The following is a 16,115-nucleotide window of genomic DNA, read 5'->3' as shown; positions in this document are numbered from 1 at the left end:
TTTTTATGTTCCCTGCCAGCTTTCTCTCATAATCTTTTTTCCCATTCCTAATTAAGCCCTTTGTCCTCCTCTGCTGGACTCTGAATTTCTCCCAGTCCTCAGGTGTGCTGCTTTTTCTGGCTAATTTATATGTTTCTTCTTTGGACTTGATACTATCCCTAATTTCCCTTGTCAACCACGGGTGCACTACCTTCCCTGGTTTATTCTTTTGCCAAACTGGGATGAACACTTGTAGTTCATCCATGCGATCTTTAAATGCTTGCCATTGCATATCCACCGCCAACCCTTCGAGTATCACTTTCCAGTCTATCTTAGCTAATTCACGCCTCATACCTTCAAAGTTACCCTTCTTTAAGTTCAGAACTTTTGTTTCTGAATTAACTATGTCAGTCTCCATCTTAATGAAGAATTCCACCATATTATGGTCACTCTTAACCAAGGGGCCTCGCACGACAAGATTGCTAACTAACCCTTCCTCATTGCTCAATACGCAATCTAGAATGGCCTACTCTCTAGTTGGTTCCTCAACATGTTGGTTCAGAAAACCATCCCGTATACCATATATAACCATATAACAATCACAGCACGGAAACAGGCCATCTCGGCCCTCCTAGTCCGTGCCGAACTCTTAATCTCACCTAGTCCCACCTACCCGCACTCAGCCCATAACCCTCCACTCCTTTCCTGTCCGTATACCTATCCAATTTTCATACATTCCAAGAAATCCTCTTCCTCAGCACCCTTACCAATCTGGTTCACCCAATCTATATGTAGGTTGAAGTCACCCATTATAACTGCTGTTCCTTTATTGCATGCATTTATAATTTCCTGTTTAATGCCATCCCTAACCTCACTACTACTGTTAGGTGGCCTGTACACAATTCCCACCAGCATTTTCTGCCCCTTAGAGTTATGCAGCTCTACCCATATCGATTCCACATCCTCCAGGCTAATGTCCTTCTTTTCTATTGCGTTAATCTCCTCTCTAACCAGATACGCTACCCCACCTCCTTTTCTTTCCTGTCTATCCCTCCTGAATATTGAATATCCCTGGATGTTGAGCTCCCATCCTTGGTCACTCTGGAGCCATGTCTCTGTGATCCCAACTATATCATATTCATTAATAACTATGCACATTCAATTCATCCACCTTGTTATGAATGCTCCTCGCATTGACACACAAAGCCTTCAGGTTTATTTTTACAACTCTCTTAGACCTTATATAATTACGTTGAAAAGTGGCCCTTTTTGATTTTTGCCCTGGATTTGCCTGCCTGCCACTTTACTTTTCACCTTACTACTTTTTGCTTCTACCCTCATTTTACACCCCTCTGTCTCTCTGCACTTGTTCCCATCCCCCTGCCACATTAGTTTAAATCCTCCTGAACAGCAGTAGCAAATGCTCCCTCTAGGACATTGGTTCCAGTCCAGCCCAGGTGCAGACCGTCCTGTTTGTACCAGTCCCACCTCACCCAGAACTGATTCCAATGCCCCAGAAATTTGAATCCCTCCCCTTTGCACCATTTTTCAAGCCACATATTCATCTGAAATATCCTCCTATTTCTACTCTGACTAGCACGTGGCACTGGGAGTAATCCAGAGATTATTACCTTTGTAGTCCTACTTTTTAGTTTATCACCTAACTCCCTAAATTCACCTTGTAGGACCTCATCCCATTTTTTTACCTATATCATTGATACCTATGTGCACCACAACCACTGGCGGTTCACCCTCCCACTCCAGAATGTCCTGCAGCCGCTCAGAGACATCCTTGACCCTTGCACCAGGGAGGCAACATACCATCCTGGAGTCTCATTTGAAGTCGCAGAGACGCCTGTCTATTCCCTTTACAATCGAATCCCCTGTAACTATAGCTCTCCACTCCTTTTCCTTCCCTCCTGTGCCGCAGAGCCACCCATGATGCCATGAACTGGGCTGCTGTTGCCTTCCCCTGAATAGACCTCTCCTTCAACAGTATCCAAAACAATATATCTGTTTAGGAGGGAGATGACCTCAGGGGACTCCTGCACTACCTGCCTACTGTTATGCTGTCTAGTGGCCACCCCTTCCCTTTCTGCCTGTGTAGCCTTTACCTGTGGTGTGGCCAACTCACTGAACGTGCTATTCATGACTTTCTCAGCATTGCGGATGCTCCAGTATGAATCCAATCGCAGCTCCAGCCGCTCAATGCAGTCTGCCAGAAGCTGCAGCTGGACACACTTCCTGCACACATAGTCGTCAGGGACACTGGAAGTATCCCTGATTTCCCACATGCTGAAGGATGAACAAACCACGGGGCCGATCTCAGCTGACATGACCTACCCAATATGTTGCCTCAACTTTTGAAACATTCTTTTTTTTAAAGTAACTTACCCAGCCTTACCTCACTTGGAGTGAAGCTCATCCTCAGCCTCTGCTCGTCGAAGCCTCTGGAGACAAAGCCTTCCTACCCTGTCTCCCTCTACTCTGTCGCCTGCTACAACGTTGCCCACTCCATCTAACTGCTCCCTTTGAGTTCTCCCACTGCCTCATGGTCCGACTTACACGCGCTTGCGCAGTCGTGCCCCTGTTAAACTGCCAAAGAAAGTATTCTTGCTATGCTGGGTTTGTTCTGTGAGGCAACTGGAATATTAGCCTTAAACCAAGAGAGTTTATGCCTTGCAACACGCACAAAAAGCTGGTGGAACGCAACAGCCCAGACAGCATCTATAGGAAGAAGCACAGTCGACATTTTGGGCCACGTCTTTACGAAGGGTCTCAGCCCGAAACGTTGAGTGTGCTTTTTCCTATAGGTGCTGCCTGGCCTGCTGTGTTCCACCAGCTTTTTGTGTGTGTTCCTTGTTTTATGAGTTTATGCCTCATAGCATTAAGGGCTGCCCTCAATAGTGTTTAAGCCTGCTCTTGGCACCTTTTAGGCCTGCCCTCAGTGGCATTTCAGCCTCCCTCTGAAGTGTTTAGAAGAATGAGAGCTGATCTCATTGATATGTGTAAGGTGTGTACAGTCTGGCTGCAGTGGTGATGTTCACCAGCTGATATGTCTAGAACTGGGTCAGTTTCAAACTAGGGCTCAGCTATTCAGGACAGAACTTAGGAGAATTCAAACCAGAGAGGCCAGTAATTACAAAGGCATTTCAGAGGAACAAGCAAGGAATGGGAGGGACTTGGTCTAGGTGCTGTCTTGTCATCATAGTCAGCACAAATTTGGTGGATGAAGGATCCGTTCCTGTTTTGTGTCTATGGATTCTCTACCAAAGAGGGCTGCTATAATTCAATTGCTCAGTATCTTCAAGACAAAGATCAATAAAGGTTTATAGATGAAGGTATTTGAAGAATATCGGGTTAATGCAGAAAAGTAGAGCTTAGATAAATGATCAGACATGATCTTGAAGAATGATATACAAGGGATCACTGAATATTCCTGTTTCAAGTTCTTAAAGAGACATAGAAACAGAAAAACTACATCACAATACAGACTCTTCAGCCCACAATGCTGTGCCGAAGAAGTACTTACTTTAAAAATTACCTAGGGTTACCCATTGCCCTGTGTTTTTCTGAAATAGAGCATAGAATCATAGAGTTATACAGCACAGAAACAAGCCCAACTGTTCTGTGCTTAGCAAGATGCCTGTCCCAGTTAGTCCCAACTGCCAGTATTTGGCCCTTAACCTCCTAAATCTTTCAAAGTCTTTCCAAACTATGTAACTGGAGTTGTTGGTTAACGCTGGATCACTGCTGGATGTTTTGTCATTGATGAATTTCTTGCTCTTGGCTTTTACAGATGGAGGCAGGACAAAAGAAAGAAATCATCCAGACAACTCAGGCCCTTCAGCAAACATTCTTGAATGAGAAGGAGGTGTTAATCAAAAAAGAAAGGATGATTGAAGCTGAGAAGGAGAAGTTAGAACAGCTGTGTGAAGATGAGCTGGAGAAATCAAAGTCTCTGAAGGGCGAACAAATGAAGGAAATGAAGAGACTGGAGGAAGACAAAGTCCACCTTCAGGCTAGTATGGAAGAAGCCTTAAGGAAGCAGCAAGAGGCTGAAAAGCAAGTCCACGAGAAGCAGAGAGAACTTCAAGAAATGGAAAAGAGGAGACTGGAGAAAGAGAAACAGCTAGCTGATGAGAATCAGGCTCTGAGAGAAAAGCTGGAGCAACTGAAAGCTCAGAAGCTTGAAACTGTTGCCAAAGACACTGCAATGGTCCAAGCCCCACTTGGGGCTATTTCAAATGGTAGAGATGTGGTGGACTCTGTCTCAGAGAGTGCCAGGGACAAGTTCACTTTCAGTGGCCTTCGGCAACCAGTGCCAGCAGCTCGGTTACAGCAGGCTGGCATTCTCAGCAAGAAGCAATTAGACAAACTAAAGAAAGGCTCAGTCACGGTACAGGAGCTCTCACAAAAGGAGAGTGTTCAGAACTACCTTGAAGGAAAGAGCTGTGTTGCAGGACTGATCATTGAACCCTCAAAGGACAAAATGAGCATTTACCATGCAATGAAAAGGAATCAATTAAAGCCCACAACAGCGACAGTATTACTTGAGGCTCAGGCAGCAACAGGCTTCATTATTGACCCAATAAAGAACAGGAAGCTGCCTGTAAATGAGGCAATCAGGGAAGGGCTAGTGGGACCAGAGCTCCAGGAAAAGCTACTTTCTGCAGAGAGGGCCGTGACTGGTTACAGGGATCCCTACACAGGCAACCAAATATCATTGTTTGAAGCAATGCAAAAAGACTTGATCCCTTCAAGTTATGCAATCCGCTTACTGCAGGCACAAGTTGCCACCGGTGGTATCGTTGACCCAGTCAATAGCCACCGCCTTCCCCTGGCCCAGGCCTGTAAACAGGGTGTATTTAATGAAGACATGAACAAGATAGTTTCAGGTGATAGTGATGATGCCAAGGCATTCTTTGACCCTAACACACAGGAGAACTTAACGTACATTCAGCTGCTGGACAGGTGTCTGAAGGATCCAGAATCTGGCCTTTGCCTCTTACCATTGACCAAGGCAGCAGAAACAAGAAAGGGAGGATATACTATGGAACAGATACAGGACATCTTCAACACAGCCATTGTGTCTGTGCCATATGGGATCTATTCGGGGAAAACCATCACCATTTGGGAATTGATCAATTCTGAGTACTTCACAGAAGATCAACGTCGAGATCTAATCCGACAATACAGGTCAGGAAAAGTCACCATAGAACATATCATTAAATTCATCATCACCACCATTGATGAAACTGAGACCAAGAAGCAGCTACTCTTCACTGGGCTCAGGAACAAGGTTCCGGCCAGCATGTTGTTGGAATCAAAGATTATTGACAAAAAGACCTTTGGTGAACTGGAGAGAGGAGAGGTAACACCAGAAGATGTAAGCATGTTGGAGTCGGTGAGGAAATATCTTCAGGGCTCAGACAGTATTGCTGGAGTGTTTGTGGAGCCTACTCAAGAAAAAATGAGTTTCTATCAAGCAATGAAGAAGAATGTGTTGAGACCAAAGACAGCAGAGATCTTATTGGAAGCTCAGGCAGCGACAGGATTTCTTATTGACCCCGTGAAAAATCTTGTCCTCACTGTTGATGATGCAGTGAAGGAAGGTCTTGTTGGACCAGAGCTCCATGAGAAGCTTCTTGCTGCAGAGAAAGCAGTAACAGGGTACAGCGACCCCTACACTGGGCACAAGATCTCCTTATTTGAAGCAATGAGAAAGGAACTTGTACCCAAAGAACATGCAATGCAGCTCTTGCAAGCACAGGTGGCATCTGGTGGCATCATTGATCCCAGAACCAGCCATCGGCTGCCAGTTGATGTGGCCTACCAGCGGGGAATGTTTGATGAGGACATGAACAGGTTTGTGTCCACTCCAAGTGATGATACAAGAGGTTTCATTGAACCAAATACAGATGAACGAGTCACCTACCAGCAGCTGAAGGAAAGGTGCAGAAAGGACCCTCAGACATCACTTTGTCTGTTACCTCTAACAGACGAAGCAATGAAGCGAGTGGATGTCCACCCTGAGGATGTAACCAAGGACATTTTCCAAAAGGCTGTAGTGAGTGTCCCGTCTGGGAGGTTCTCTGGAAAAACCATTACCATTTGGGAATTGATCAATTCAGAATATCTCACCGAAAATCAAAGGCAAGATTTAATCTGGCAATACAGGTCAGGAAAAATCACCATTGAACATATCATTAAATTCATCATCACTACCATCGATGAAACTGAGACCAAGAAGCAGCTACTCTTCACTGGGCTCAGGGACAAGGTTCCAGCCAGTGAGTTGTTGGAATCAAAGATCATTGACAAAAAGACCTTTGATGAACTGGAGAAAGGGATGGTAACACCAGAAGATGTGAGTAAATTGGAGTCGGTGAGGAAATACCTTCAGAGCTCAGACAGTATCGCTGGAGTGTTTGTAGAGTCCACCAAAGAGAAGATGAGCTTCTACCAAGCAATGAGGAAGAATCTGTTGAGACCAAGGATAGCAGAGATCTTACTGGAAGCTCAGGCAGGGACAGGTTTTCTCATTGACCCTGTGAAAAATCGCACACTCACCGTCGATAATGCGGTGAAGGATGGTCTCATTGGACCAGAACTCCACGAGAAACTTCTGGCTGCAGAGAAAGCAGTAATAGGATATACTGACCCCTACACTGGGCGTAAAATCTCATTATTTGAAGCAATGAGAAAGGAATTTATTCCCAAAGAGCATGCAATGCAGCTCCTGCAGGCACAGATGGCATCTGGTGGCATCATTGACCCAAGAACCAGCCATCGGCTGCCAGTTGATGTGGCCTACAAGCGAGGAATGTTTGATGAGGATATGAACACATTTGTATCCACTCCGAGTGATGTCACGAGAGGTTTCTATGACCCAAACATAGATGAACGTGTAACCTACCAGCAGCTGAAGGATAAGTGCATAAAGGATGACACATCAGGTCTATTTTTGCTTCCCTTGAGTGAAAAAGCAGTAACATCCAAAATTGTGTACGATGAAGAGCAGACAAGAGATACTTTTGGCAAGACAACAGTATCTGTTCCAGCTGGCATTTTCTCTGGGAAAACCGTCAGCATTTTGGAGCTGATTAACTCAGAATATTTTACAGAGGAACAAAGGAAGGATTTGATCCGACAGTATAGGTCAGGAAAGGTCACAGTAGAGAAGATTATCAAAATAGTTATCACGGTAATTGAAGAGAAAGAAGCAAAGAGAAAACCACTTCTCCTCTTCACTGGGCTCAGGAACAAGATTCCAGCCAGTGAATTGCTGGAATCAAAGATCATTGACAAGAAAACATTTGATGAACTAGAGAGAGGGAAAGTAACACCGGGAGATGTGAGCAAGTTGGAGTCGGTGAGCAAATATCTTCAGGGTTCAGATAGTATTGCTGGTGTGTTTGTAGAGCCCACCCAAGAAAAAATGAGTTTCTACCAAGCAATGAAAAACAATCTGTTGAGACCAAGGATAGCAGAGATCTTACTGGAAGCTCAGGCAGCGGCAGGATTTCTCATTGACCCTGTGAAAAATCTCACACTCACTGTTGATGACGCAGTGAAGGAAGGTCTTGTTGGGCCAGAGCTCCATGTGAAGCTTCTTGCTGCAGAAAAAGCAGTAATGGGATACAGCGACCCCTACACTGGGCGAAAGATCTCCTTATTTGAAGCAATGAGAAAGGACCTTGTCCCCAAAGAACATGCAATGCAGCTTTTGCAGGCACAGGTGGCATCTGGTGGCATCATTGATCCCACAACCAGTCATCGATTGCCAATTGATGTGGCCTACCAGCGGGGAATGTTTGATGAGGACTTGAACAGGTTTGTGTCCACTCCAAGTGATGATACAAGAGGCTTCATTGAACCAAATACAGATGAACGAGTCACCTACCAGCAGCTGAAGAAGAGGTGCAGAAAGGACCCTCAGACATCACTTTGTCTGTTACCTCTGACAGAAGAAGCAATGAAGCGAGTGGATGTCCACCCTGAGGATGTAACCAAGGACATTTTCCAAAAGGCTGTAGTGAGTGTCCCGTCTGGGAGGTTCTCTGGAAAAACCATTACCATTTGGGAATTGATCAATTCAGAATATCTCACCGAAGATCAAAGGCAAGATTTAATCTGGCAATACAGATCAGGAAAAATCACCATTGAACGTATTATTAAATTCATCATCACCACCATCGATGAAACTGAGACCAAGAAGCAGCTACTCTTCACTGGGCTCAGGGACAAGGTTCCAGCCAGCGAGTTGTTGGAATCAAAGATCATTGACAAAAAGACCTTTGGTGAACTGGAGCAAGGGAAGTTAATACCAGAAGATGTGAGTAAATTGGAGTCGGTGAAGAAATACCTTCAGAGCTCGGACAGTGTTGCTGGAGTGTTTGTAGAGCCCACCAAAGAAAAGATGAGCTTCTACCAAGCAATGAAGAAGAATCTGTTGAGACCAAGGATAGCAGAGATCTTACTGGAAGCTCAGGCAGGGACAGGTTTCCTCATTGACCCTGTGAAGAATCGCACACTCACCGTCGATGATGCAGTGAAGGATGGTCTCATTGGACCAGAACTCCACGAGAGACTTCTGGCTGCAGAGAAAGCAGTAATGGGATATACCGACCCTTACACTGGGTGTAAAATTTCCTTATTTGAAGCAATGAAAAAGGAACTTGTTCCCAAAGAGCATGCAATGCAGCTCCTGCAGGCACAGATGGCATCTGGTGGCATCATTGATCCCAGAACCAGCCATCGGCTGCCAGTTGATGTGGCCTACAAGCGAGGAATGTTTGATGAGGACATGAACACGTTTCTGTCCACTCCGAGTGATGTCACGAGAGGTTTCTATGACCCAAACATAGACGAACGTGTCACCTACCAGCAGCTGAAGGATAAGTGCATAAAGGACGACACATCAGGTCTATTTTTGCTTCCCTTGAGTGAAAAAGCAGTAACATCCAAAACTGTGTACGACGAAGAGCAGACAAGAGATACTTTTGGCAAGACAACAGTATCTGTTCCATTTGGCATTTTCTCTGGGAAAACCATCAGCATCTTGGAGCTAATTAACTCAGAATATTTTACGGAGGCACAAAGGAAGGATTTGATCCGACAATATAGGTCAGGAAAGGTCACAGTAGAGAAGATTATCAAAATTGTTATCACGGTGATTGAAGAGAAAGAAGCAAAGAAAAAACCACTACTCCTCTTCACTGGTCTAAGGGACAAGGTTCCAGCCAGCGAGTTGTTGGAATCAAAGATCATTGACAAGAAAACATTTGATGAACTGGAGAGAGGGAAAATAACACCAGAAAATGTGAGCAAGTTAGAGTCAATAAGCAAATATCTTCAGGGTTCAGACAGTATTGCTGGTGTGTTTGTAGAGCCCACCCAAGAAAAAATGAGTTTCTACCAAGCAATGAAAAACAATCTGTTGAGACCAAGGATAGCGGAGATCTTACTGGAAGCTCAGGCAGCAACAGGATTCCTTATTGACCCTGTGAAAAATCTCACCCTCGCTGTTGATGACGCAGTGAAGGAAGGTCTTGTTGGGCCAGAGGTCCACGAGAAGCTTCTGGCTGCAGAGAAAGCAGTAACAGGATACAGCGACCCCTACACTGGGCACAAGATTTCCTTATATGAAGCAATGAGAAAGGACCTTGTACCCAAAGACTATGCAATGCAGTTCTTGCAGGCACAGTTGGCATCTGGTGGCATCATTGATCCCAGATCCAGCCATCGACTGCCGATTGATGTGGCCTACGAACGGGGGCTGTTTGATGAAGACATGAACAGGTTGATGTCCACTGCAAGTGATGACATGAGATGCTTCATTGAACCAAATGCAGATGAACAAGTCACTTACCAGCAGCTAAAGGAGAAGTGCAGAAAGGACCCTCAGACATCACTTTGTCTGTTACCTCTGACAGAAGAAGCAATGAAGAAAGTGGATGTCCACCCTGAGGAGGTAACCAAGGACGTTTTCCAAAAGGCTGTGGTGAGTGTCCCATCCGGAAAGTTCTCTGGAAAAAATGTCACCATATGGGAATTGATCAATTCAGAGTATTTCACTGAAGATCAACGCCGAGATTTAATCCGGCAGTATAGGTCAGGTAAAGTAACTATAGAGAAAATTATTACAATTGTTGTAACAATTATTGAAGAATGTGAGGTGAAGAAAAAGCCTCAAATTACATTTGCTGGGCTGAGGAACAAGCTTCCAGCCAGCGAGTTGATGGAATCAAAGATCATTGACAAAAAGACCTTTGATGAACTGGAGAAAGGAAAGGTAACACCAGAAGATGTGAGCAAGCTGGAGTCAGTAAAGAAATACCTTCAGGGCTCGGATAGTATTGCTGGAGTATTTGTAGAGCCCACCCAAGAGAAAATGAGTTTCTACCAAGCAATGAAGAAGAATTTGTTGTGTCAGTCCACTGCAGAAACTTTATTGGAAGCTCAAGCAGCAACAGGATTCCTCGTTGATCCTGTGAACAATCTCACCCTGACTGTCGATGACGCAGTGAAGAATGGTCTTGTTGGACCGGAACTCCACGAGAAGCTTCTGGCTGCAGAGAAAGCAGTAACAGGATACACAAACCCCTACACTGGGCATATGATCTCCTTATTTGAAGCAATGAGGAAGGGCCTTGTACCCAAGGACCATGCAGTGCAGCTCCTGCAGGCACAGGTGGCTTCTGGTGGCATCATTGATCCTACAACCAGCCATCGGCTACCAGTTGACGTGGCCTACATGCGAGGAATGTTTGATGAGGGCATGAACAAAAGGTTCCTTGATGCTCATGACAACACCAAGAAATATATTGATCCCAACACAAAGGAAGATGTCACTTACCAACAGTTGAAGAGCAAGTGCATTTTAGATCCAGAAACAGGTCTGTGCCTCTTGCCCATGACTGAGGCAGAGAAGCCAAGTGTGGTTGAAAGCAAAATCTATAATGAGACAGAAATGCAACAGGAGTTTGAGAGAACAAAAGTAGAAATTCCTTCAGGGCTTTTGGGTGGAAAGTCTATGTCAGTTTGGGAGATCTTACAATCTGATTACATCTCAGAAGAAGAGAGGAGCCGACTAACAAAGGAATTTCAGATGGGAAGGCTAACACATGAGCGTCTCATTTTAATCATCATTGAGATTGTTGAGCAAGTGGAAATCCGACGGGGAGGTGAACTGATCTCCTTCAACTGCTTCCGAGGCAAGGTCAGTGCCGATCATCTCTATGCCTCAGGAATTATTGATCTGGAAATTCTCACCAAACTGAAGGAGAAGCAGCTGACCATACAACAGGTGTGTGAAATGGAGCGCGTGAGAAAGTTCCTGTTTGGCACTGGTGCTGTCAGTGGTGTGTACAAGTCTGCAGAGAAGGAGGTGTCTAATCTCTATCAAGCAATGAAAAAAGACTGGGTAAAACCAGAAGTGGCTCACTCCCTTCTCGAGGCTCAGGCTGCCACTGGCTTTATCCTTGATCCAGTGAGGAATAAGAGACTGACTGTGGATGAGGCTGTAAGGGAAGGTGTAGTGGGTCCTGAATTACACGACAAGCTGCTGTCAGCAGAAAGAGCTGTCACCGGCTACCGAGACCCATACACTGCCAAGATCATCTCTCTATTTGAGGCCATGAAGAAAGAGCTTATTGTAAAAGACTATGCTCTGAAGTTGCTCGATGCTCAGCTAGCCACAGGTGGAATAATTGACCCACAGTACAGCCATCATCTGCCTCTGGAGGTTGCCTTTCAACGTGGCTATCTGGACCGTGAAACCTACAGCCTCCTCACTGACTCAGCCACAGGCACTCAAGGATTCCTTGATCCAAGCACCAATGATGCATCAAGTTACACTCAACTCCTTACGAAATGCAGAACTGATGAAAAGTCAGGCCATCGTCTGTTGAATCTGACAGACAGAAAAAGGATAATATTTAAGGGTCTACGCAAGCAAATCACGATGGACCAACTCATAGAATCAAATATCATTGGAAATTCCTTAGCTCAAAAGCTAGAAGAAGGTGAGACCACAGTTGAAGAGGTTAGTGACAGTATCAAGAAATACCTAGAAGGCACAAGTTGTATTTCAGGTGTATTTGTTGAGGCCTCCAAGGAGAGGCTGTCTATTTACCAAGCTATGAAGAAAGGCATGATCAGACCCGGGACTGCTTTCGAGTTGTTGGAGGCCCAAGCAGCAACAGGTTACATGATAGACCCAATCAAAAACAGAAAATTAACTGTTGCTGATGCAGTTAAGATGGGAGTAGTTGGACCAGAATTTAAAGACAAGCTTCTGTCAGCGGAGCGTGCTGTCACTGGCTACAGAGACCCTTACTCAGGGAAATTGGTGTCTCTCTTCCAAGCTATGCAGAAAGGTTTGATTCTGAAAGACCATGGAATCCGTTTGCTGGAGTCGCAAATTGCTACAGGAGGCATTATTGACCCAGAACACAGCCATCGGCTCCCAGTGGAAGTGGCCTACAAGCGTGGACTGTTTGATGAGGAGATGAACAAGATATTGTTAGATCCAGGTGATGACACTAAAGGTTTCTTCGATCCAAACACAGAGGAAAATCTGACCTACTTGCAGCTGAAAGAGCGATGTATTGTGGATCCTGACACTGGACTTTGTCTATTGCCTTTGAAAGAGAAGAAGCGAGAGAGGAAGACATCCTCCAAGTCATCAGTCCGCAAGCGACGGGTAGTCATTGTAGATCCTGAAACTGGCAAAGAAATGTCTGTCTATGAAGCTTATCGCAAAGGACTGATTGACCATCAGACATACAGTGAACTGTCTGAGCAAGAGTGTGAATGGGAGGAAGTAACCATATCTTCATCAGATGGAGTTGTAAAGTCAATGATAACTGACAGGAGATCTGGAAGACAATATGACATAGATGATGCTTTAGCCAAAGGTTTGATTGACCAAGGCTCTTTGGACCTGTATCGCTCAGGCGCTTTGTCCATAACTGAATTTGCTGATATGTTATCAGGAAACATGAGTGGATTCCGCTCAAGGTCTTCCTCAGTTGGATCTTCATCTTCATATACAAGCCAACAAGCAAGTCCAATGAGAAGCCATATAGTTGCATGGAGTGACCCAACAGAGGAGACTGGTCCAGTTGCTGGCATCTTGGACACTGATACCCTTGAGAAAGTTTCCATTACAGAGGCAATGCACCGAAACCTAGTGGACAATATCACAGGGCAGCGTCTGCTTGAGGCTCAAGCATGCACTGGAGGAATCATTGATCCCAATACAGGAGAGAAGTATTCGGTCACAGAAGCTGTTGGCCAAAATCTTGTTGACAAAATTATGGTGGACAGGATCAATCTGGCTCAGAAGGCTTTCCATGGATTTGAGGATCCAAGAACCAAGACCAAGATGTCTGCTGCTCAGGCCTTGAAGAAAGGGTGGCTGTATTATGAAGCTGGTCAAAGATTCCTGGAGGTGCAGTACCTGACTGGAGGATTGATTGAACCAGATGTGCCTGGCCGGGTGTCCTTGGATGAAGCTTTACAGAAGGGAACCATTGATAGCCGCACTGTGCAAAAACTAAGAGATGTTGGGGCCTATGTAAAGTATATAACTTGCCCCAAAACCAAACTGAAGATCTCTTACAAGGATGCGATGGATCGATCTATGATTGAGGAAGGTTCAGGTCTGCGTTTGTTGGAGGCCTCCTCACAGTCCACCAAAGGATACTACAGTCCCTACAATGTGAGTGGGACTGGCTCTTCTGCAGGCTCCCGATCAGGTTCTCGAACAGGCTCCAGGACAGGTTCCAGGCGTGGAAGCTTTGATGCTACAGGATCTGGTTACTCCATGTCCTTCTCTTCATCCTCCTACACATCACCCAGCTATGGCCGGAGGCTGTCAGCCAGTGTCCCTGGAGGAAGGGGATTGAATCTTACTGTTCCTCAATCTCTCTCCAGCCTAGTGGGGAGCTCTGTCTTCCCCCAGGCCCTGCTGCAGGGCGTCGTGACGATGTAACACCACACCCCTACCCTTTTCTAACTTCTAAACAATACCCTGCTCCACAATTAGCAAACACCTACCAATGGCCTCTGTTTTACTACAAGAATCAGAATCATTCTAATTGCAAAGAAATTTATTTTAATTTCCCATCACGTCAGTTCCTCTGAGTTTTATATAAATCTTGAAATTTGAAATGGATCAGATTGAATGTTCTGTATATGTTTGAACTGAAAAGGATCTATTTATGGAGACTTGATTTGATTCTGTTGGCCGCTCCCACTGGAAAGTCCTGTTGCTATTTGTAGAGCAGGGCAGATTAACCCCAGAATACAGCTGCCCCCTCCCAGTGATGGCTGGGAGGATTGTAATCTTCTCAATGAATGCACTGACTCACAGCGTGCCCAGCTATCTCTGCTTTCTATTACCAGACAAATGCTGCAAATATTAACTGAACTATAATAAAGGCTTGATGCTGTTAATCCAAATATTAATAAGGTGCGTCTTTCGAGTATCAAGCCCTGCACTCAGGCTGAGGTTGCACTCTGCGGGAAGAATTCTTGAGCTTTCTTCATCACATTTTTAACCATTGCACTGACTGGCTGGAGTAACCATTTCTGGATGAGTGAATTCTGACTCCCTGTGTGAACCAGAACTGTCCATTAAGCCATAAAGACCAATCAGCCTGCCTGCCACTGAGCGTATCTCCTGCATCTCCCTGTCCACATGCAGAACGAGGAACAGTCTAGGCTGAGTTGTCCAGTTCCATACAAGAGCAGAGCCCTGCAGGTGAGTAGAACTTCCTGAGAATGCTTCTTCTGACAATGACTTTTCTCTGTTTCTCTGCTGGCAGATACAAGACCATAAGTTATCGGAGCAGAATTAGGCCATTTGGCCCATTGAATCTGCTCTGCCATTTCATCAAGGTTGATCCAATTTTTCTCTCAGCTCTAATCTCCTACACCCGTATCCCTTCATGCTTCCTCCCCATATCCCTTTATGCCCTGACCAATCAAGAATCCATAACCCTTTGCCTTAAATATACATACAGTCTTGGCTCCACAGCTGTCTATGACAAAGAATTCCACAGATTCACCACTCTCTGACCAAAGAAATTTCTCATAACCTCCATTCTAAAAGGATACCCCTCTATTTTGCAGCTCTGCTCTCTGGTTTTAGACTCTCCCATTACAGGAAACATCCTCTCCACATCCACTCTACCATGGCCTTTCACTATTCGAAAGGTTTCAATGAGGTCACCCCTCATTCTTCTGAATTCTAGTGAACATAGGCCCAAAGCCATCAAATGTTGTTCATATGACCAGCCATTCACTCCTGGAATTATTTTCATGAACCTCCTTTGAACGCTCTCCAGTTTCAGCACATCATTTCTAAGGGGCCCAAACCTGCTCACAGTTCTCCAAGTGAGACCTCACCAGTGCTTTATCAAGTTCCAGTATTACATTCTTGCTTTTATATTCTAGCCCTCTTGATAGTTATTTATTTTAAGATAGACAGTGTGACAGTGATGAATTTTTAGCTGTCCTGTGAGATTCTGTTTCAAAGCAGTTCCTGTGAAACTGATCACCTTGTATGGCGAAGAGACTCTGAGGAAGGGGAATGATTTCTGGTGAACAGGCTCTCTATTTCTGGGGAAGGGGCTTTGGATTTCCTAAATTACATTGAGGGTAACATTTCCAGCCAGCAAGTCTGGAGAGTAGAAGGAGGTCATGATGGAAATTGTGTCTGATAAATGTATTGGAAATCACAAACTCAGAAACATTCACCATAGAAACAAGCTCTGACAATGCTAACTGTGCTGCCCAACTACACTAATCCCATTTGACCCAATTCAGCCTGTATCACTCCTTTCCTATCCATGTACCTGTCTAAGTGCCTTTTAAATATTGTTAATGTACCTGCCTTAATCATTTCCTTTGACAGCTCATTCCATATATTGACCACCGTCTGGATGAAATAATTGCCCCTCGGGTTCCTATTAAATTTCTCCCTTCTCACCTTAAACCTCTGGCCTCATGTTCTTAACTCCTCAATCTTGGGGAAAAAGACAGTTTATTCACCCAATCTATGCACCTCATGGTTGTATACACCTTTATAAGATCATGCCTCATGCCCTACATTTCATGAGATT

At 44.9% G+C, this 16,115-nt stretch overlaps 1 protein-coding gene across 6 annotated transcripts in view; it reads left to right on the top strand.

Moving 5' to 3' along the window:
• LOC132395227 (plectin-like) overlaps window positions 1–16,115 on the top strand; it is a 430,787-nt gene that overhangs the window by 394,386 nt on the left and 20,286 nt on the right. For all 6 annotated transcript variants that reach the window (XM_059971513.1, XM_059971516.1, XM_059971518.1 and 3 more), the window contains one exon: window positions 3,779–14,752. In XM_059971513.1, the coding sequence (XP_059827496.1) occupies window positions 3,779–13,981 (10,203 nt within the window). In that variant the 3' untranslated portion in view covers window positions 13,982–14,752. The remainder of the gene's footprint in view (window positions 1–3,778; window positions 14,753–16,115) is intronic.

This window comes from Hypanus sabinus, chromosome 6 (assembly GCF_030144855.1).
Source record: "Hypanus sabinus isolate sHypSab1 chromosome 6, sHypSab1.hap1, whole genome shotgun sequence".
Classification (NCBI taxonomy): domain Eukaryota; kingdom Metazoa; phylum Chordata; class Chondrichthyes; order Myliobatiformes; family Dasyatidae; genus Hypanus; species Hypanus sabinus.
The sequence above is the reverse complement of the archived record's forward strand: the minus strand, read 5'-3'. Positions and strand labels throughout refer to the sequence as shown.